This window comes from Myxocyprinus asiaticus, chromosome 34, assembly GCF_019703515.2.
Source record: "Myxocyprinus asiaticus isolate MX2 ecotype Aquarium Trade chromosome 34, UBuf_Myxa_2, whole genome shotgun sequence".
NCBI lineage: Eukaryota > Metazoa > Chordata > Actinopteri > Cypriniformes > Catostomidae > Myxocyprinus > Myxocyprinus asiaticus.
In genome coordinates, this window is record NC_059377.1 from 37,996,759 (window position 1) to 38,021,692 (window position 24,934).

General features: G+C 36.6%; 1 protein-coding gene across 1 annotated transcript; it reads right to left on the reverse strand.

The window, feature by feature from the left end:
• Window positions 1–7,879: 7,879 nt before the first annotated feature.
• Window positions 7,880–10,117, reverse strand: LOC127425060 (eukaryotic translation initiation factor 1b-like). The gene is made up of 4 exons (XM_051670689.1): window positions 9,937–10,117; window positions 8,858–9,021; window positions 8,652–8,753; window positions 7,880–8,568 (listed from the first exon to the last, which is right to left on the reverse strand). Exons 1-4 carry the CDS (start codon window positions 9,965–9,967, stop codon window positions 8,524–8,526), a joined length of 342 nt encoding a protein of 113 aa, XP_051526649.1. The 5' UTR covers window positions 9,968–10,117; the 3' UTR covers window positions 7,880–8,523.
• Window positions 10,118–24,934: the final 14,817 nt, after the last annotated feature.

Below are 24,934 nucleotides of genomic sequence, written 5' to 3' on the forward strand. Positions count from 1 at the left end.
AATCATTTTCACATATGAATTGGCCACCACAGAGTCCTGACCTTAAACCCATTGAAAGTCTCTGGGATGTGCTGGAGAAAACTTTATGGAGTGGTTCGACTCTCCCGTCATCAATACAAGACCTCGGCCAAAAATTAATGCAACTCTGGACGGAAATAAATGTTTTGACGTTGCATAAGGTTGTCGAAACAATGCCACAACGAATGCGCACCGTAATCAAAGCTAAAGGCGGTCCAACGAAATATTAGAATATGCAACTTCTTTTTTGGCCAGGTAGTGTATAAAGTAACAGAAACTCTTAAAGCTTTTAATCCTGCTTATCATTAAAATAATTTAATAATTTACTATGCTCGTATTAATAAATAAAAAAATAAAAAATGTTTTATGTTATAATACTTTCTAGGATGAGACTCCTATAGATATGAATCTGAGAAATCGTTACGCAAAATATGAAAGCTGAGGGAATGGAAATCCCATTTTATAGGTAAAAGAGCCAATCAGCTTTTTGATAGAGACACTGCCTGTCAGTTTACTCAAGACTGTGCATGCGTATTCGTTGAACCAGACTGAAAAATAGTGCATTATTACTTGAGTTATTGAAGCATAATTAATGGTACCATTGTTGTCAGATTTTGAAATAAAAGCTGATTTGATGAAACGTTTTGGAGATTTAAAAGTAGAACCTGTTCTTGAATCAATAGAAAATAGCTGCTGGGAGCGTTACAAACGTGGCGAGTGATCTGGCTTCCCTTGAATGGACTTTGGTTTAACATCATTAGCCCCTGCTAGTAGATGTTGGAACTATACCATAAGGTGCCAAAAAGTTTCACCTTTGATGGTCATTTAGAAATAACATTTTTTTTTTGGTTTTTTTTTTTGTATTTTGTATTTAATAAAGTATTTTAATGTATTATAGTAGATATTTTACCAGTGACTGATTGCTTTTGAATGGCTTATAAAAGTTTGGACTTATATGTTTCCTTGACAAATGTTTAGTCACATGAAACATGGTGAACATATTTCGTTGAACTGAGCGACATCAGAACACGTACTTCTTGCCAGCATATGCCAGCATGCAACGGATAGCTCGATCCAGGTATATTAGAAATCCTTGGTTTGAACACTTTAATATCTGCTCAGCAATAATCTGACCAGCAACAGTAAAGGATGATGAGCAAAATGTTAAAGGTCTTTGCTCTTAGTGGAACCATGCCGCTCTGTTGATTGAGGTGAACACTCAAACTCTGTATGCTAAAATTGGATCTGTTAGTGGTGCCTATTTTTGATTGGTTGACACTTGTATAGAAGGAAGGCAATTAGAAAAGCTTTGGTGCTAGGGGACTTTGAAATACACTTACAGTGCTGTACCGTGCTGTGGTGTTAATATTATAGAGGCATGTATATGTTGTTTGAATATGTCTGTACACAAAGTGAAAGAGGTTGTGCATTTAAGAGAACAGAGGTTCTCATATGGCTACATTGAGTGCACATGTGAAGAACCCATTTATTAAACGTTGGATTTGTTGTCGTAACACTGCAGGGGAAGGTTTATGACAAATGATATTGTCAGAAAGTAAGTACTCTGCCTCGGTTGCTTTGGGACAGAATAAAATGTCATTTTATGTGGATATCTCTCTCTCACACACACTCTCCCTTTCTCTCTCTCTCTCTAGCAACAAACACGTACACAATATGGAAGACAGTGCATTACCCCACAGCCAGAATTTTCAGACTTCCACGCAAGAAAAAATATGCTTTAATTAATTAATGGTGCATTCAATATATCATAAAGTCCCTCTTCTTACAGGGCTCTGAACATCATAATAAAATGTTCAACAGGGCTGAACTAGACATGTATGAACTAGAAATTTTCAATACTATTGCCTGGCTGGAAGATGCAAACTGTAAGCATTAAACATCCTAATACAGCAACAAGAGCTATTTTTATTTTTTCATACTGAAGAAGAATTAGCTTGATGAAATAGTTGGTGCTACAATAGAAATGCTGTTCTTAAATCAAAATACTTGTCTGCCCATTCTTGTGTTTTGGAGGCCCCAGCTGACAAGGTTGAATTCTCTTCTGTGTGAATGTGTATGCTTGTGTTTGCATTGGAGTTATGTGAGACAGACACTTTAATAGCTACCCAAGGGATTTATTTAGATTATGTAAGGACCTCCATCTAAATACAGTATATATGCTAAAATATGCCACACCTTATAGAGCTATAAAACAAGATATTATTCTTGATAATTTGATTGATCATTCTTGATTCATGAAGTTAACATACGTTATGTGTATATTGCATACTACGCCAACACTGAAATGGCTCCAGTGTTTTTGTCTAGCCAAATATGGATTATAAAATAGTCTATGGCAGAATGTATAGTTTCAACATTTTGTTTTACATTAGTACAAACATAAGGGTCACTGATAAATAAGGTTGTGTGAGGTGACGAACATTAGAAATATTTTAATAATCTCGTTTAAAACACTTGTGTCAGTTTCGTAGAAACGTAATCATTGTGTCCATGTGGGTTTTTATAATTTTTTAATTATAAAAGACATTTATGGCATTTTCTATTGATTGAATGACTAAAAATGTCATGTGGTCCATGTAAACCATCAAGTAAAAAGTACTTTCCTTGCACCTTGAATAAGCATCATCAGTGACACGTTATTGACCCATAAAGGCACCCAAGTGTAAAAAATTGCTTTTCCGCTGCTATCGGCATATCATATATATATATATATATATATATATATATATATATATATATATATATATATATATAATTTGCAAGCTTTTTCAGTTTAATACAGATCTACACATTCAAAAAAACTTTTCAGGTAACATTCAGCCCTGTTCATTTTTTAAAAGGTCACACAGATATTTGAGCAAACTTTTTGGTGTCAACTCAAGTCAAAACTGCTCTGCACATTTCAGACAGCACCTCCACAGGATGCAACAGAAAAACAGATTCTACATGGTAAACAAAGCCCCTTGTATCTTGAAACCAACTCAAGATCAACAATGTTTTGTTGCCATGGCACTAAGAAGCTTTCCCCCGATGATTTTAAGAAATTCCAAATGGATCCGACATCTGGGCTGAGCACCAGCTCTCCAGCATGGAGCTCCAGCAGCACAATGACAAAATTATACAGAAGCTGCCTGGATGTTGACTGCTGCAAACTAAGGAGCTCTAAGGATGGCTTTGCATGAAAGCAAGAGACATTTAACTCAAGATGTTTCCCACACTCAAGGCATTTGTTTTAGTGATATCCATTTAATTTCAAGAGACTAGGCGAAACATCAACATGAAAGGCCCATCTCATCTCTTCATGTATTACAGAAAGGAATCAGATAGACTTCAAGAGAAGCTTCACTCTTTGATCTATATATATATATATATATATATATGTTTAATTGCACCATGTTGATAGCTATCATAGTAATGACACTTCCTGAAAAGAGTCAATGTGTGAATCAACCTAGAGATTCACACATTGGCAACTGAGTGGCAGATTAGCCTTATATATCACTGTCAGCTTGCACTGGAAATCTCTAGATGGGTAAGCATTGCTCTACTACAAATCTGTAATGTCATTGGTGTGATATTCTACAGGCTGTCTTTTGGCAGTAGTGTCCTGCATTAATTAACATTCCCTCGTAAAAATAACAGAAAAGTGTGAAATTACAAGCAACCAATCCTGTGAGGCACTAGGATGCTTAGACAGCATATATATTTATAGTTGTGGTTATTAAGTTTGTAAAGTTTTGGATTTGTGCATGGATAACATCTATTGTGTGCCTTTGCAATGATCTTCGAAAGACATTCTCTCAATTTATGCCTGACAATGGACCGATGGAAGTCAAAGTCTCTAGAAATCCTTTTCAGACACTTCCAGGCTTATTAGGAACTTCAACAACTGTTCTTCTGTGTAGAGATGCACCGATGTATTGGCTGCCGATATTTATCAGCCAATTATTGACCAAATGAAAACCTTCGGCATATCAGTTATTAGAATTAAAACACAGATATGAAAAACTGATTGTTTATTTAATATTAATTTGTAACACTTTGTAGAACCTCTATGAATTCAAATGCACAATCATGAAGTAATAATAGCCATGATATGTAGAAGGGTTAGCACTCTTAATAACATGTAACATTACATTTCTGTTCTTTCTCGTTTTCAGGTTATTGCGGAAAAACCACCATAAACGGATGCAGCACTTAACTGAAGACTTTGTCAATTTAGGCTACATGATGAGGGAAACCATGTAAAAGTCTTTGAAACCAGCAGACTTTGACTTCTGAGACATCGGTAAGATATCCATTAGTGCTGCATGATTGATTGAATTAAAGGATTAGTTCACCCAAAAATTATAATTCTCTCATAATTTACTCACCTTTAAGCCATCCCAGATGTGTATGTCTTTCCTTCATAAGAAGAACTGAAATGAAGATTTTTATAAGCACATTTCAGCTTATGAAATGAGCTGCAGTCCATGCAATGAAACCGAATGGGTGCCGTGAGGCTGTTGGCTGTTTGACGGTCCAAAAGGCATATTTAGGCAGGATAAAAATAATCCACACGACTCCAGTTGATCAACTAATGTCTTAAGAAGCAAATCGATAAGTTTGTGTAAGAAACAAATCGATTATTAAAACGTTTTTAACTTTAAATCGTTCCTTCCCCCCACCGCTGTATTTCTGTTTGAAATGACCTAACTCTTGGTAACGTTCATTCCTCTGTTGTAAACAAAGCGTTCACTTCCAACTTCTCGCGTGAACGCACCATTGAGTTTATATCACGCGACAGCTCCATGATGGGTCGACTGGTAACAGGAAGCGTTTTTTAAAAGTTTTAATTATCAATTTGTTTCTTACACAAACCTATCGATTTGCTTTAGAAGACATTAATTGATCGACTGGAGTCGAGTGGATTACATTTATGCTGCCTAAATATGCCTTTTGGACCTTCAAACAGCCAGCAACATCATGGCACACATTCACATACATTATACGTAAAATGTGATTTTTGTTGTTTTGAACTGCAAAAATATAAGTGCAAAAATGTTTTAGAAGTGCAAAATTTTTATATATATATATATATATAAATCCTCATGTTATCATATTTAATGATTTTTTGTATCTTTTTTATTTTATTTTATTTCATCGTGGCTCTCCTTAAATTTTTAGCATGTCATGTGTTCAACAGATCCAATCCAAGTCTAAATTAATTAATACATTTTTTATTGTTAGAACAGTATAAAAGCTTTTGTACCTCTTAATTTAGAAGTAAAACAGTGATCTGATGACAAAATAAGGTAAGTGGCGAAATATCGGTCTCAAACTTTAATTTATTGTCAACCAAAAGTTTTCATATCGGTGCATCCTTGCTTCTGAGGTTCTCTGAAATCCTCTTTAGCCTGGGCAATATGGCTCTTGAACTGAACTATATAGTGAAGATCAGCTTAACGACATGTTTTTTATGGCAGTATAGGCCAAACCCACAAAATTGACTAGTAGTTCTCAACCCTGTTCTTGGAGTCTCCACTAAAGAGCTGAGGAGTTGAACTAGGTGTGTTTGATTCGGGAGATATCAAAAACGTGTAGTGGCGGGGAGGCTCCAGGTACAGGGTTGAGAACCACTGGACTAGATCACCTGAATGCACTTAACTACTAGGTCAATATACTAGTTCAGCAGCCTACTTGCATCATTGACCTTGATTACACAACCCCTTGGCCCATGTTTAGTTACTAGGCCTATATCTTGAAGTAAAGTCAATGAAAGTTTACATGTTGTCAGTTTAAAAAATAGGTTAACTGTTAACATACTTTTTTCCTATCCCAGCTTAATACGCAGAGACAATTATAAGTAAGCCATTTAGGTTAATTTTCTCGAAAATTGTAAGCACTGTGTTTCTGTGGCGCTATAAAAATTACTCTGTTTATTTTGAGCGACCCACTTAGACCCGGGACTATCTCTTTGTTTGACCAATGGCAGATGGGTGTGTATTCAGAAAGCTGTTTTGAAAACAAAGCTTATTTTTGCAATTCAGTTTGATGGCGCTAGTGGCGCAAACATTATAAATACTTCAGCTTTAATGTTTATCTTAAAAACTAAACACTAACTAAGTCATGACAATACTATTTCTTTGGACATGTGCGATGGTAGTAAAGTGGTATTCTTTGAAGTACATGGGACTACCATGTAAATATGGTAAGCATTCAGAACTATGGTATTACCATCTAAATCCATCACTGTGCCATGGTACCACCACAGTAGGCCTACTTTTTTTGTAAGTGTAAGCAAAGAATAATTGGTGGTTAGATTTCAACAGAGACTTCACACTTTTACAGTAGTCATTAGTTTGGATACTACACTTGAATCTGCCAAAAAACACATGTGGTATTTAAATACCACTGTCAAGTCTGAGTTACTGAGATTCTCTGAGGAATGGTTCATTAGTCATTCCTATGCAGATTGCTATAAATGTTAGCTTACTCATTGTAGGACCTGCAATTATTTTAAATATACTTCACGGCTGAACACACAGGCATGTCCAAACATATGATAATATGCACAGGTATGTAGCTTATATGTTTAAAAGACCATGCATTTTGGGATATGGGTTGCAAACATGTGCCCCTAACCTCCTCCCCCCAGTTCTAGTTGGAGGGCTTAACAATCAATGGGGCCACCCTACCCAAGTCCAACAAAGAAACAACCACTTACCCCCACCTCCTTTTTTATCTTCTTTATTTTAAAAGAGAAAAGCTTGTTCATAAGGCTCCTCGGCCACGAACTGAGTTTTACATTTGCCGCAGTAATATATATTTCTAAATTGGGATTGCTATATGTGGAAATAATATATAATTGTTTATCATCCTGTTATGCATTTTAAGGTATTGAGATGCAATAAACTTCATTTAATACTCTTGTGCCCTCTACAGTGCAAATCGAGAAAAGCCAGCAGTTTGAGCATAAACCAGGGCTCAGAGGCAAAAATGCCACTGAAAGTTATTTAAAATATGAGTGCAAAAAATACAAACATGCTGCTGTAGAGTACTCGTTTTTGTTTTTATCTGTTAGTTGGCTATATTTTTTAACATTCCATTCCAGGTCTATTTTTAGATACAGTGGTGACCTGAAGTAGTACATTTTTTTGGCTGTTTCAGAGGCAAGTGTTGTTGAATCCATAGCTAATATAAATATCACTTGTGAAAACACTGAACTAGAAAACAGTACCACCAACTCTAAAACTTAAATCAGTGATATTAAAATCTATTGTGACTAATATAGGGACTGAAGGATTATATTAAATGTCTTCTGGCAGACCATTTTATTGTGCTTTTTTATTGTTTAGAGCTACATTTGCATACAGCCTATGCAGCAGCCATTATTTTTTGAAAGGGAACTTTAATTCAATTGACAAAATTGTACAGGCTTTGATTTTTATGGTTGGAAAAACCATGCCCTAAAATGTTGTTAGTTTAAACAAAATGCACCCGATAACCAATTCCATGGCACAAATACTGCCCCTTAAAGTCAATTTTTAAAACTGATAGGAGCTCTAGTTAGTTAGAATACCTTCATACTTTGGGTTTAACATATTTTGGCAATAAACCACCCATATTGCTACAAAATAGGAGTACATAATATGCTGACAAATGAAAAACCTGAGCACCTTAATTTTCCAAGTAAAGCTTACTTCTGTATTGCCATATAAATTGAACTGAAATTTCCATTACTCAGCATTCATAAAGGTATAACATAGGGCTGCACTTAAACAGTAAACCCATTGCAAGGTCCTTTTACAAACAAAGCTCAGTATTTGTTTTTTTTTTATAAAACAGTGGAACAGCAAAATATGGGATATTGTTTATTCCAGACCAAAAACAAAATACTACAAGATTAGAAAAATTTATATTATGCATATTGTTAAAAATAAGGGTAAAAAGGCAGTTAGAGATGCATGTTAGCGATAAGATGGGGTTGCTGTGCTTTGTGCACATACTGCACACAAATGCAACCCTGAAACAGGCTGGCCCACATCATGACTAAAATGCAGGTTCTTTATGGTGGTATTTTAACATGAACCAAGAAAGCCTTTAACTGCCTCGTCCACTCCCCGCCCATCAACTTAAAAGATTGTGCAAAATGTGGCATCTGAAGGTTTTATTGAAACACCTTGTACAAAACAAAGAGAGAAAGAAAAAAAAATTACATGGAATTGCGCTTAAGAGCAGCACAAGATTAACTAAAATGGACTAAAGGATGGGACAAGGAACAATCATTCATCCCGCATAATTTTCTTAGCCGTCTGTTCATGCTTGAACAGTACTGGTCGTTTTGATAAGGGTGCCATACTAAAAGTCTCAATTGAGAGGAAATCATTTTCATCTTTTTTCCCCCTTGAACAGGAGGCTGCTTGGGGGGAGGGGGGGGCAGCACAGTAATAGGGTAGGTTGGGTTAGTGTAGGGGGAGGGGTCGGGTCACTTCCAACCAGCTTCTAGAACCCGTGGACTTTGAGCTGCTCCTCTTTGGCCAGTTCAATCTGAAATGGACCAGAAAATGGGTTAGTTCAATCAGATAAGGCCAAAGGGTGAGTGACATAGAAATCCATAAACCAAAACTTACATCAGTCAGAAACTGGCAAATGTTCTTGCGTTGATCACCTTGCAGCTGAATTACTTCACCATACTCGGGGTGCTCAATCACAGTGCCATTGCAGGCAAATTTCTGTAGATGCAAATAAGTAGTGTTAAAAACACACTCCACCCAAGCCATTTAGCAAGACTATATCTTGAAACCACTAGAAGACAAGTGACTCAAATGAGGACAACCTTCTTGAAGGCCTTGACTAGCTTCTTTTTATCATAGTCATCGGCTATGCCCTGAACCGTGGTCAGAGTCTTTCGCCCGTTCCTTTGTTGGATTCTTATGTGGATGTAGTCCTCCGTCCCAGCAGGGAGCCGATCATCACCCTTAGTTGCATCAGCAAAGGGGTCTTTGGAAATGAGAAAATAGAAACATTAGTTTCCTGCGTTGCTGTAAGTGTTTTTGAACAAAACATCAACATTAATTGTAACCCCATGTTTAAAATTTGCGCGTCTACCTGCACTTCGACGAACATGTTGGGACAAAGCAAATCTTGAGGATCACATCAGACCTTGTTGTTCATTAACCGTTTGTTTACCAGATCCGTTAGATTAAGGGTGTAGATTTGGCTTGAACATTGGGGGTTGCAGTGAAGCATTTACCCATGTTTCCATTGATCCTGAATAAATAATGGGGGGTCCCCCCCTCCCATCCCCCGGATTCTACGCCCCTGCGTCAGATATTTCGAAAAGAATCTCATCCTCTCCATCGGACTAGAGCCCAATCTCAACAGGTTCGATTTAAAGTGTTCTTTATTGAATGTCCGCATTTGGATTGATTTCAGAGTAAGATAGGGTAACTCGAGATGTTTCTCGACGATTGCGTGTAGTCTAAAAATAAATCGTCATCCAGCCGCGGCTTCCATTTTGTTTCAAGTCCAGAAAAACAAGCTGGAGATCAAAATGGTTTTGATGATCGTCGACAAGAAGCGAAAAATAACGTGAAATTCGGGTAAAATCGAAATGCACTCACAAAACTCGACGATGACCGAAATAACGTCACATGGTAGTTTTAACGCGCATTACTTAATCAATTAAGCAAATAATCGACATTAACAGCGAGCAAAACGAGAATAAAGACTGAGGCCTAACTGCGAGTTTCGACGGCAAAAATCAACACTACAATAATCTAACAAAAAATACGTTTTAATGACTATTTATATAAGATGTAAGATTAATTCGCTAAAGATTAAGCGACCACACACACACACACTCACACACATACACACACAAAACGAATATGTTTTATAAATATACAATCTCACCAAAAGTTTGGAGGTTCTGGATAGCGGACATACGATAAGATTCCCTTTCCTTTCGGACGACAACGGGTGGTCTTGCGGTCTGATTTCTTGGGAATCTGGCCTGATTTATTTGAGGGGATTTAACTCGGTGCTTTTATAGCGTTTGCCGAGCTTACAAAATGGAGAGTGTCAGCCTCAGAGTCTTGAAAACAGCTCTTTATAGCCCCGCCTCCAACTGAGTGCATGACGTCGCCATGACGAAACATTTCGACTTGTGACTTACCTAATTGTTATTTGTTACCGGAATTTTTTGGAAGAGGGTTTGGACACTTACTAATAAGTTTCTGTGAATGAATAAGTTAAAGGAGGTTTCTTTCAAACTGATTCATCGGTACTTTCCAGTTAAATCTTTTCTAGTGTCAAGGTTTAAAATAAACATGGATGTGAACTGTATTTTGTGTGAGACCTTCCACCTGTTTTGATATTGTGATAACACACATAAAAAAAAGCTTTGGTAGGATATATCCCAATTTATTATAGATTTATCTATAACGATTTTCAACTTTATTTTAAGAATGCATTATTTGGGTTTATTGATTTTGAGAAACAAAGATACTTTTTATGTAACCTAATTATTTTACTTGCCAAGTATAAATGTAAAGTAATGGCGGTGGTAGTCAGCAGCCATATCACCCTGCAGTAGAGGTCTGCACGGGCCTTAAAGTGAAACCCGTACCCGAGACCGTGTGGCCCGGCCCGAACAATGCCATCAGATTTTAAGCCCGAACCCGACCCGACCCAAACCTGAAATCGCTTTCTATCTAATTTCTTCTTCTAGCAAGTACTGTTGCAATAGGCTATTTTTTATGTAAGCATATAGGCAACATTTATTACTACTGAAACAGTAAACATACACAGTTTTAACAAGGCACGGGAGCACCTTAGTACACTAGAGCAGAAGGGGAAAAACATTGCCGTACCACCTTATCGTTTATGCGCTGAAACTTCACCTATTGCAGAAAAGTCTGGAATAATATAAAACAATGCAACAGTCCCTCTATCCCCTCTGAACTTGTTCAGATGGTTGAATCTTTGTGACAATTGTGCTAAAAACAATCTAGACACAGCGCAAAGAATGAAACAGAGCGAAGGTGTCTCAACATGCATTTTTGAAAATTTGAAGTTCTTTTTAATTTGACATGGTGTTTAAAATATGCCGGTCCTGCGCGAGATGCTGAAGAAAATGTGAGACGCGGTGAAAATGTCAAAGACATTTGTCCAGCATGTGGTTACATATGAAAACAATGGGAAAACAGAACAGATGCGCGCAAAAACACTTTCAGTGTGAAAGGCCCCTAACTCGTCCGTTTGCGTGCGTCTGTGAGTGAGAGCGTGTGCGCAAGCAAGTTCAGTAAGCCTGTTTATTTTTTCATTCATTACAAACCCGACCCGAACCCGAAGTCCTACTTGAAAAACCGACCCGAACCCAGCCCGAAACCCATCGGGTTCTCGGGTCCCATCGGGCCCGGGTTGGGCTGCAGACCTCTACCTTGTAGCTCTTGCCTGGTTGCCCACTAAAGCTAAGCAGGGTTGAGCCTGGTCAGTACCTGGATGGGAGTCTTAGTTTTCCGGGGAAAACTAAGATTGCTGCTGGAAGAGGTATTAGGGAGGCCAGCAGGGGGCGCTCACCCTGCGGTCTGTGTGGATTCAAATGTCCCTGTATAGTGACAGGGACACTATACTGTAAAAAGGCACCATCCTAAACTGAGGTCCTGACTCTCTGTGGTCATTAAAAATCCCAGGGCACTTCTCGTAAAGAGTAGGGGTGTACCCCAGTGTCCTGGCCAAATTACGCCCATTGGCCCTTATCTATCATGGCCTCCTAATAATCCCCATCCCCAGTGTTGGGGAGTAACCGAATACATGTAACGGGAATACAAATCATAATTGATGGATCATAATTTCTTTTTTTCTAGTAAGACCTTTGATATTAGGGCAAAAATCATATTCTTGATAATAATTTTTTCATTGTTTTCCTGTAAAAATATCAACAACTCCTTAAAACAAGATCAATTAGATTTATCTTGTTTTAGAAACAACACTGCATAAGATATTTAGGTTTTTCAGAGAATGTATTTTTAACATGTGCATTTTGTCTTACTGCTCTGGCAGAGTTTTTATAGTCAAAACAAGTGAAAAAATCTACCAGTGCTGAAGAAGTAATCCAAAGTATTTAGAATACGTTACTGAGCTTGAGTAATCTAACGAAATACATTACAAATTACATTTTACAGCATGCATTCTGTGATCTGTAGTGGAATACATTTCAAAAGTAACCCTCCCAACCCTACCCATCCCTGAATTGGCTACATCACTCTACTCTCCTCTCCATCAATAGCTGATGTGTGGTAAGTGTTCTGGTGCACTATGGCTGCCGTCGCATCATCCAGGTGGATACTGCACACTGGTGGTGGATGAGGAGATTCCCCCTATACTATGTAAAGTGCTTTGAGTGCCTAGAAATGTGCTACATAAATATAAGGAATTATTATTATTATAAAGTGTTGAAAATCAAACCTCTTTTCTCTCATTTTCAAAGAGATGTTGGAATTTATATTAAAACGCTGTCCACCTCTTCCAACAAAAAAGCCATCAAAACTTGAAATGTGTGTACGAATTTCGATGTCTTCATATAACTTGGTATTTTATGTTATTTATGACTTTATTATATGTCTCTATGCTTGTTATGATAAATTGTTCTTCGTTTTAAATTAAGTTAATTACTCCCCCCCATATCTTTTTCCTCTTTCGTTTACATGGTACTCCCAGGTTCTTTCACCTGTATATTAATTATTTTGGCACTTCTGTTTAATTCACTTGGTGCTGAATGTTATTTGTTAAGTCAAACATGGACATTTATTATAATAAATGTCAACAAATTAAAGAGAACTTAATGATTAAAATGATGGACTTAATTATTTACAGATAAAAAAAAAAATCTAACTCAAAGAACTCAAAAACAAATTTTAATAGCTGTTAAAAGACATTTAAGAATGAGTTAGATTTAAGTATCATGACTTTTTCCTAATCTTATCAGAACTAATTACAAACAAAATTTCAGCTTGCTTCAACACACTTCAAATGCCCTCTATAAATGTTTTTACTGTAAGTTGTAAAACAGGAATAAATGCAATGAATTTTCAAATGCTAATACACACGTATATCTCCTAGAGGTCTGCTTAAGAGCGTTTAAGAGAGTTTAATCTGTAAAACATCACATTCTAAATAACATCTGCTAAAAATCTTAAAAGGATCAGATTTACATACATTCTAAAACAAACATCTCAATAACATCTGCTGAATGTTTTTTTGACATCAGAGAGGATACATCTTATCAACGTTTTGCAGATAAGAAAAAATATATACACTGACAGCCAAAAGTTTGGAATAATGTGCAGATTTTGCTGTTTCGGAAGGAAATTAGTACTTTAATTCACCAAAGTGGCATTCAACTGATCACAAAGTATAATCAGGACATTACTGATGTAAAAAAACCAGCACCATCACTATTTGAAAAAAGTCATTTTTGATCAAATCTAGACAGGCCCCATTTCAAGCAGCCATCACTCCAACACCTTATCCTTGAGTAATCATGCTAAATTGCTAATTTGGTACTAGAAAATCACTTGCCATTATATGAAGCACAGTTGAAACCTATTTGGTTCATTAAATGAAGCTTAACATTGTCTTTGTGTTTGTTTTTGAGTTGCCACAGTATGCAATAGACTGGCATGTCTTAAGGTCAATATTAGGTCAAAAATGGCATAAAAGAAACATTTCTCTAGAAACTCATCAGTCAATCATTGTTTTGAGGAATGAAGGCTATACAATGCTTGAAATTGCCAAAAAACTGAAGATTTCATACAAAGGTGTACACTACAGTCTTCAAAGACTCAAAAATCAAAGATGGTGTTGCTGCAAATAAGGTCTATTGGTTTTAGTTACAGTATCACTTGAGCGTGTCATCAAGCCTGTCTATAGTTAATGCCAAAGACTGAAGAGAGACTTTCAGAAGTAGCGAAAATATCAATAAAATCAGAATTATTGAAGGAAGTCAATTACAAAAAGTGAAAGACCAGTCAGCAGGACTACAGGTAAGTAGACATTAGATGGGGCCCTCCATTCATTTCCCATTTTGTTTGTTTTGGTCAATGTGTTGTAGACGAAACTACTGTATTTCGAAGTCGCACTGTGGTCAGATTCAGATGCAGCCCAAATTCATGAGTGGAACAGAATGCAGTGTGAAAGCAGACCAAGGGGAGCAAAAAGTTAACTACTTTCAACAGTAGATGGCAGCTTGTAGTAAATGTTAAATCATGTATCATTCGTTTATTTCATATTCAATTAGGAATTTAAAATCGGAAAAACAATAAACGACTTGATTTTTCATTATTCATTTACAAAACCAATATATATATATATATATATATATATATATATATATATCATTTATCATTTCTTTCATTGTTTAAAAAAATAATTGATGGCTTGAAAATTTGATATGCACATGTAAGCGGCACTGAAACGCCCCTTTTATCTGATTGGTCAACCCGCCCCGTCTTCTGTATACTGCCTTGATCCTATCAACCAGAATTAGAGTTGGGATTGCTCTGCAAATTTGTCTCAATTTTGAGTAAATATTGTCCGACCCAAACCACCACTAACTGTAACCTATGCATGCCATATGTATTAGAATCTTGCTGCTTGGCACATCATGGTGTAGTTGCCTCTTAATGGACGATGCATGGGAGATCTCAAGCCACATCACTTGGGCATATGCTGACTGGGAGTTGGTATATTATATATTATTTTTGTTTTTAATAACATTGTATGATTTTGTAGTACCTGTGTATTCGTGTCCCATTGATAAATGTAATGTAATTAGGCATCAGGAACATGGATTGGAGTGGACTTAAAATTATAATAGCTAAGATTCGGACACACAGCGTCCCGACGTCTATTCACCCTCTCCGTAAGTGCAATGTTAATTTCTGCAAGCCGTAGATTGCTGATAGTGTGATGCCGAAGTAATTGCCTCAGCCTGGATGAACATTTAGTAAATATATGATTAAATGTCAAAAATAAATTAACTTGTGTTAACTCATTAACTTATGGAACGTGACGCAACTTTTTTTTAATGACATTTATCAATGGGACGTGGCACTACAGTCACTACAAAATCATAAAATGTTATTAAAAATAAAAATGATATATAATAGACCAACTCCAAGTCAGCATATATGCCAAAGTGATGTGGCTTGCAATCTGTCGTCAGTTAGAGGCACCTCGCAACAACACCATGATGTGCCAAGCAGCAGGATTCTAATACATATGGCATAGTTCACAGTTAGTGGTGGTTCGGGACAATATTTAATGAAAATTGAGACAAATTTGACGACGGGGCAAGTTGACCAATCAGATGAAAGGGCCGTTTTTCTATTGATGGGAAGATGGTTAGGGACAACAAAATTCAGAGCAGTACAGTTTATTAAAATTGTAGTAATTGTGATTCAGAGTGTGAATAAGGGAAGGTAATGTTGAATGCTGAAAAGATGGTGGTGTGCTGTGTTTGAGGAAGTGTCTTTGAAAAAGGTTCATGAACATGGTTAATCATTTTATGCAGTAAATGTAGCGACGGATTACTTCTATTAAAATGAATGAGAAAAATTGGGAAGCCCAACGGTTGTAGAAAATGAAGTCCCACCTTACAGGTAAGTAAAAGAGCCAATCATTTTCAGATACATAGATCGCCTGTTAATCAACTAGAGAACACGCATGCGCATTTGATGCACAATGAATGATACCATTGTTGTCCGACTGCTAAACTGAAATATGTTCTTTGATTGTAATCTTGACCAACCGCTTTGGAGATTCGTCTATACCCATTCAAACAGAAAAGGGGCTGTACTTTTATGCCGCTTGTTTACATAGAAAATAGCTGCCCTAGCTGGACTGACTTGCCTTGAAAGTGACTGTTAAATGTCAGTGTTTGATGAGGCTCAAATTTGGCATACACCACTAGATGGAGAACTTTACTCATGAGACAAAGTCACAAGCTCAAGAATAATACACAAGATAAATACATTATTTATTCTCTTCTCAAAATACCTATTTAGTCTGCAACATTGTGGCCCTTTGTTGGCCAGTAAATGGCTGAATAAAAACTGTTCTCTTCACGGAACACAAGAAACAGAAGGAATTGTGTGGACAAGATTACATTGTTTTTTAATTTACTTTATAATTAGTTATTTATTTTGTTTATAAATTGTGCTCTTTATAAATACATGTTATGTGTTTTAGAAGCTTTACATTTACAGGAAAACTATTACCATAAGGACACACTTAGCAAGAGGCCTCTACCTGTGAGTATTAAAGAGCATTCATAGAAAGTTGGCGAATCTGTTGTTAGATAAGGGAGACATCGCCCTCTGAGACAATTATCAGAAAGCAGAAGCTACATCAAATCAGACACTCCCTTGAAAAGTTTGGCTATGTTTGGAAGAGCATACTACTATATTACTCTTACTATTTATGCAGTTTTTTACAGTGCGCAGTAAGCTTCACAAAAGAAGCTAAAAAGATCACACCATAAGAGCCTAAAAGATCTTCTTAAAGCTGTCTTGGGAGAAAGATTTGAGAGGACAATGATCCAAGGCCAAATTATCATTGAAATATTTCCAGATCAAATGGTGAATGTCCTACAAAGGACAATCTGTGGCTCTGAAAATAAACATTTAAATTTATGTTCCTAGGAGACACTCTCTAACCAAATGGCATGCACTAAAAATATCATAGGGAACAAAATATACATTTAGTAAAAAATCTAAATAAAAAATACCACTGTTTTACACTGCAATGCACATGACGGGGGAGGGATATCTTATAGAGTGGTTTTTAAAGAGGAAATAAACCAAATAAATTTTATACTTCAGAGTTACATTTATGCATTTAGCAGACACTTAAATATCCACAGCAATGTATAGTTAGTAGTGTACAGTAGTAGTATGTTGTATACAGAATGTGACCTTATGAAAACATTGCACAGCATCATGGTGGGTTGAGATGAAGCACACCAAAAAAAATGTTTTATTTATTTTCTTCTCCATGACAATGTAATGATAACAGGTGTGGTTTGATGGTTAGGTGCTGACATCCTGTTTTGCTTGAGTGACAAAAGTTTGGTATGATTGTTAAATACAATGCCACTTCAGACTGAGAGCATGGCAACGAAATGGACAGCACAGGTAACGAGTAGAACTGGTCGGAGCAGATTTAAGTGTGTTTGCTCGCGAGTTTCAGTGAGAGCAAGATTATATATGCAGCAAGTAAACATCTGCATTTTAGCAGGCTGCAATTGTTTGTGCAAGGATATCTTTTGTTGGTGCATGAATTTGTGTGAAGTTACATACCCAAAAAACCCTGGTGTTGGCATGCATTCCAACTGGATGTTGACAGATTAATTATAACTAAGAATCCAAATTCAGTGTGAAATAAGAAGCAGTAAAAACAAAATGTCATCATCTACTTTTCAAAGCAACATGACGTGATGGCGAAAACTCAGATAATTTGGGATATTTTCAGTATTCTGTGTGATCAGTAGGGCTTAGTTATGATTGCTCACAGAAAAGGCCCTGTGTCATGCATTTGGAATGTAAGCCTCTCAACGAAAAAAAGAAAACCTGTTGAACATTACTAAAATAGGACCAAAGTGAGTTACAATTATAATAGATTCAAGAAAGGAAAACATAAAGGTCAGTACAGAGGTCAACTCTAGAAATTCAAAGTTAATCAAGTCTGAAATTCCAACCAATTTTTAAAATTCAGTAAAACACTATTGCTTATGTGGTATACAGTATTTTCCCAAAATACTATAGGGTGCAACAGGGCTGAAAAAAATAGTAGGAAACAAAAAATCACCCTTGTTGCACATGCTAAAGGATTCTCAAAAAGGCCAAAAAAGGTGTTAAAAAGGCCACAAAAAGACTGAAGAAGAATACAGAATGTACTGCAATACATTCTTTTGCATGTTTATTTTAAAATATACTGTATATATATATATATATATATATTGCCATTTAATTTATAGTTTGCTGGGGAGTCTTTTATCCCAAGTGTTACCCACCTCACAATATTTAATGTATTTTTTTATATATCAGTATATTCATTTATTAAAAAAGGTTTCCTTTAGCCCTGTTGGATTCTACTTTATCTCTAACTACAGATTGAAATCTTTGTGATACTACACTCAAGTTTTGTGTTGCAAGAAATCCAGTTGCCCATGTTTCTGGGCAGGTGAACTAGCCACTGGCCACACTCTCAGTTGCACCAGCATTTGTTTTGCTAATGAGAAGCTTATTGATTGTAGGATTCTGTAGAAGAACAAGTTGTTTTGTTGTTGCAATGTGCAACTTCTAAATTTATCCCAGGTCACAATCAGCCAGTGGGAACTCTGCTTTAAAGAAGACCTCGGATTTGAGTACAGTTGAGGAGTGAAAAAAATAAATTAAATAAAACCTTGTGCACCGCACATTGCAGGGTCACATTCATGAATTATTTGCAGAATAAGGTTTGTGAAAATAGCATGATCACACAGAAAGTTGGCATGTTGTTTCCAGGAGTTCCAGGACCGCAGGATCGGCTACATTATACCGATTCACTGACAAGCGGCATCAGGGCCGTGGCAAGGAATTATGGGCGCCCTGACTGTATATTGCTCTGAGCCCCTTACCTATTAAAGAAATTCAGTTTTGAATTTGTTTTGGGTCCCTCTGTACCTTTGGGCCCCTAGAATCATTACTTTCACCCAACTAGCTACGGCCCTGAGCGCCATCTCCCATCAGACATTTTTGCATCAGCTCCAGTGTGGACCCGGGTTCGGATCCCGTGTTGAAACCAGGAAATAATCACATTCGCATAATAAGTGAAGAGAGCAATTTGGAGGTTGCATTTTTCCCTCTAACATTAAATGTTTACTCCACTGATGGTTAGGTTTAGGTTTGGGGTTTGGGTTGGGGGTTCAGCTTATAAAATATGCATTCCTCTTCACTGTATGACAGCCTGTACAGCTGAGAACAACTCGCTTCACAACTTGCTTTTGGTGCCCCACCGTGGACATTATACCTGGGAAATGGAGCTCACACGTGCCCACACGCCCAGCAACACTTACAGCTTTGGCCACTGGGGGCAGTGTTTCACATTTCGGTAAGCACAGACCAATTTTAGCTAAATAAAACTCGATCTACTGTTTCCAATTTAACTGCGAGATCAGTCTGGTTAAAACATACAAACACAATAGGCTTCATTTGTGATACAAAACAAGAACAATTTTGTCTTATCATTCTTACAAAATCATTCCTGCGCAAACCAATATATTGAATGCGACAGTTTACGTTAAAATGGTTTTATGAACAATGTGCACAGAAATGAATTCTGCTAATGTTTCGTGAATGAGGCCCATTGTCTACTTCAATGAGAGCGTTTATGTGCAGACCAATCTGCTGATAACTACCAAAAATCAGCTTACTCAAAAAATCTGACAACACAAAAAAACTGCGTTCACATGAGACTTGAAAAGTTGAAATCATTGGGTTATTCTCTGATTTTTATGTCAAAACTAAAACAATCATGCACAACACTTGCACACATTGAATAAACTGGTAAGAACACTGGTAAAGGTGTTTACATGCGATGTGAAAATGGGTTAATGGGCAAAAATCTATATGTGCTTAAGCCATTTATGACCTTACCCTGACATAGAAAAACTGTTTACATGACCCTATACGTTGTTGGCATATTAAGCATAATTGGTGTAAGGTTATGTATGTAAACGCACTCACGGTTTGTGGCAGTAATGTATGTTTGTTCATGTGGAAATGCTTTTAAATCTGCATGATTCAGCTAGAACACGTCATTGGAATCTTCTAGAAGAAAAGAGTAATCTGGCTGACATTCTGACTGTGGTTTATGCATCTGCAGTATCTCAAATTCAAACCAGCTACAGCATGCATTTTATTTTGCGATACTGTGCAATATACCATCTGCATCATACTGCAATATAAATGATTAGGGAGGTATTTTATAATATGCACTAAAGAAAATGACTCCTCATACGAGCCCCTATAAAAACCTGAGGCCAAGAAAACAATACAATAGGACATTCAGAATGGCCATGAGAACAGACGTATCACTTTTCTGTTTGGCTAGTCTTGTTTTATTTGCATTGGAGATTGTGAGGTGTAATTTAGTTACAATATAATCTTCAAAGCTTTCTGCAGCCCATAGTTCTGTCTGAACTAGCTTTACATTTGTTGCCTTATATTCAAGTTATACTTTTCTTAAATGTTCTTTGTTAGTCATTTGGTTTTACCCCTATTTTACTAAGGCAGTGTGTGCACATTCCTTTGGTATTTTGGAATTTTTGCCTTTGGTACTTCACAGCAAATGCACTGTGAGAAGGGCAGAACAGGACATGTTTCAACAACCCTGAGATTACTAGAGCACCTTAGGGAAATATTCATGAGTGTCTTCTTACACCATCAGAGATTGGAGTACAACTCACAATGTAACACGCTGAACATCTAGAAATGTAATTGCATTAAATAAAGAAATATCAAACCAAGTGGCATCTGTAAACAAATAATAATGCTCAAGGAGTCATTTTTAGAATTACTTTCTAAGTGCGATCTTTAGTGGATGACATCAGTTTTATATTGTTTATGCTGTGTATTGTTGTATGATTTAGAACCAACAAAGTTCTTTTAGTGAAATGTTTAGCTTGAAAAGTGTGCTTATCCAAATTTTCTTGAAAATAAATGTCACTTGGTTTGATATTTTCGTATCTAATGCAATGAAATTCATAGATTTATGGTAATTTGGTATATGTTATGGTAACAAAACATTCTTACTATCATAGGCACACAATAAAAATAAGTTTACACTCGAAATTGGGCAACAGCAGTATGAAAGTCACATTTTTTATAGTTAACAGAATATTTTCTTTAAATGAAACAGCTAAAAGCAGTTTTTAGTTGGTTGTCTTATGGAGAATAATTCTAGACACATGTAAAAAATTTGGCAAATGCTTCATTGTTGGACACCACCAGGGGCAGACTGGGAAAAGAAATCGGCCTCGGATTTTACATAGAAACTGGCCCAAAAGTTGTTGAGAGTGGGGAGTGGGGGGTTGCTGTCTTTTTCTGCATATCCCCGCCCCCTTCGGCATATCGCGGCACCATTTTTTGGCCCGTTCTGCATAATGCAGCGGCCCATTTCAGCTTATCGCAGCCCATTCGGCCCTGTTTCGTGGCAGGCCCACCGGGAAAAGTCCCAGTTCTCCCGATGGCCAGTCTGCCCATGGACACCACTCACAGAAAGGGTCCAACAATGTTCCTTAAAAGGGAAAATAACCTACTGCAGACAAGTTGACACAAGCTTAACATAATTACCTTAATCATAATTAGACTAATCTGGGGAGCATTATGTTTCTCTCCTGCTCTCAACTGAATGTGCTTGAGTTTTACAATTATTTCAGGACTACATTGAAATAAAATTCAGATTAAAAATGCCTGGAATACAGACTATGTTTTTAATGAATTAATTTATTATATTAATTTACATTTTTTGCGGAAGTTAAAAGTAAAGTCTATGGGATTTTTTGGCCTTTTTATAATCCACCAGGTGAAATTTGTTCTAAAAGTAATATTACAACTGTCCTCAGCAAACACAATTTGAAGTTTCAATTAGGTCTGCAGCACATATAGTTATGAAGTTTAATGCACCAAATACCAACCTGGTCTCATAGAATCACATTACTATACCTTAATTTTTGCAAATTAATTTTTGCGTGGCTAGTTCGCATTGTAGCAATTTCCTGGTGAAATGAGGGACCACAACAACAATGACTTGATAAACGGCAGATTATTCATTCATAAACATGTTCTTTTCACTCTGTTCCTCACACAAGGTGATACGTTTGTGTACGTTTGTATGACATAACCAACTACATTTACAAGCTTGTTTAAGTGTGATTAAATTGCACAGTAGCTCAACTGATAGAGCATGGCATTTGCAATCCAAAGAACCAGGATACGAGTCCTGAAGAGCATGCAAGTTGACACGTGAGCCGAAAGTGAAATTGCTTTTTTTCGACACTATCGGTTAGGTTTAGGTTTAAGGTTTAGCTTAGGGAGGTCGGTTTTGTTGATTTAAAACTCGATAGAGCATTAAAAACCTCATCTGTTTGGGAAAAAATGTAACTCACTTTTAGTGCCACACGGTGGACATTTCACATCGGAATTGCCACGATATGTGTAAAGAACAACGTTATATAAAACTCTCACAAGCTTTAACTGAACCACAAGATGAGAAAAATGTTGCGTAAGAACTTGTGTTTGAATGATTGAGTGATTGATAGAGGGTGGAGGGCACCGATAGCACGATTTCTCTGCTCTCATACTTGCATATACTTGCCAAACCCCGAGGGAGAATGAGCAAAAGTATCAGTCCTCAAGGTAGTCTCTGGATTGCTGTGCTTTGAATGTACGACACACCCTCTGTCCTCAAACACTAACCTGGTTCGGGCTCATAAAGGGCCACATTCACAGCAAAAAATAGCGCAACCATGGGAGAAATCTCTTTTTACTCAAACAAATAAAAAGAAATGTAAAAAAAGACTATGCTTGCCCTCAAAAACAACATGCATGTGTCTGGATTAGAGTTAACAGATTGACGGTTTACTCTTGTATAGAGAGACACATTGTTGCGCTGTAATCTGATTTCAGTAAACATATGATTCATTTGACTCACAACATTGAAGAATGTACTCCCATAAACGACTCCCATGAATGAACAGGTTCCTTTCATATACACCACAAAGACATAAGCCCTGTTTCAAGTTGTACAAAAGTACATCTGGATCATTCTGTTTAACGCAGCTCAGAGCAGTTACAACCAATAATTGTTATTTTTGTCTTATTGTACTCTTTGAATAAGGTGTAGGCATATTGCTTACTCATATGTATTGACATTTGTAACAACCTATACTTATTTGTGTTGTACTCATTGAATGAGGTGCAGGCGTCCTATTATTAGTGATATTACTATTGTAATCACCATAGATGAAGCTCTCAATAAACTCTTTATGAAATTAATTTCAGGCAATAGAGCACAACAGTGCCAGCCCACTTATTCAGCTGCCTGGGTTCCAGAAGTATTTTTCCCATTAATTTTTGGTTGTTGTAAGTTGTAAGCCATGAAACAAACCAACCATCTCTGGGGTAAATCACAACATCACAAACTTGAGGGATTTTTTATTTTTAAATTTTTTTTTTTTTGAAAATCTGACAAAAAGACAAAAATATGACTGTGTACTTACCGCCTTTCAAGAGGGCACGGACTACAATCCCATGAAGCAATGGGAATAGATAAAACGAATGATTTGATTATAAGTATAGAAACAATATATTTTACATTTATTGCAAAATATTCCAATATGTATAAATGAGAGCTTTCAGAATTAATGCATTTTAATAGTGATTAAAAAAGTTTAACACGTCAATTTTTCTTAATTGCGATTAACGCATTTACCGTTAATACAGCATAAACCATCATAAACACTAGTTGGAAGGGCAGAACCTTTCTAATGTGTCCACCTGGAGTCACTACCCTGACACACACACCACAACACACAAACACAACAGTGATTCAGTGCCAGTGATAAAATGATGGAGAAAGGATCTCTTAATGCTATTTCATGTACAAAACAAGCCCAGATGGGACTTGAGATGGAAATCAAGTATTTTTCAGCCTATGTAAGGCACATTTTAATTACCGCAGAAGCATTTCAAGTCTTAACTATCACCAAAACGCAGAATGAGACGTTTTTGTCTGCAAGCGCTTTTCATGTGGAGTTCAAAATGTGCTCGATGCTGGCATTGACACCCTGATGCGAATCATGAACACAGCTTTACAAATGCTGTAACAAAGCGGAAAGCTACAGTCTGCCGGCAGGCTAATATTGTGGAGGATGAGAGTTTAAGCGATTTAATGCCTATTTCAATGAATATGCAACCTATGTGGGGACTAGTTCTTTCAATTAGTCAAACTCCCACTTAGACTTTGGGTAACATTTAATGTCACTTGAATTGGTGATATTTTAGAGCATTTCTATCTTAATACTATGGAAGGCTTTGTTTGGAAAATGTTAATAAGGCATTATATTGTTACATTTATTTTATTTACTTTCCTAAGATGGAAATAAATGCATTTTGACAGGAAAAGAAGTATATGTAGTATATAGTGTAAAATTTGATCACTTTCAAAATCTATGATTAATCACGATTAAAAAATGTAGTAGTATAAATAGATAAGTAGTTCAAGGGTGAAGAGAAACCAACTCGATTACGTCATTCACAGTGTGTCATGGAAGTGACAGTCGTTCCGTGGGCTTTGTTGGCTGTGGTTCTCTGATTGGTGAAGCTTTCTCACTGAACCATTGGTAATGTAGTTTTCTACCATGAATTCCGCTATCAAACATGTATCAAACAATGAAGTTGAAATAACGCAGACTGATTACTTCAATGGAAGAATATACCATTGATGAACAACCTCGGAGCTCATTGTAGGTCTGTCTTTAAAGGTTTATAAGTTACCTTTGAAAATCAATTTGTCTATGTAAAACATGTATGGGATTTTTACTTCCGGCACCAGACTGTTGCACTCTATTTTGGTACAATAGAAAAACAGATGTTTCAAATTATTCAGATGTTTTCAAATGATCTTGCAATGATTAAGATTTTATTTATTTTTTTACTGTTAGTTACAGGTACATGTAAAAGCCCAGAATTTGTCTTTGGGATTTTGTTTTTCAGCGATAACTAATAGATACATTTTTTACCAAATGTAAAAATGTAAGAACTAATTATTGAAAATCCCATATTGATTGACCACTAATTGCCCTCTT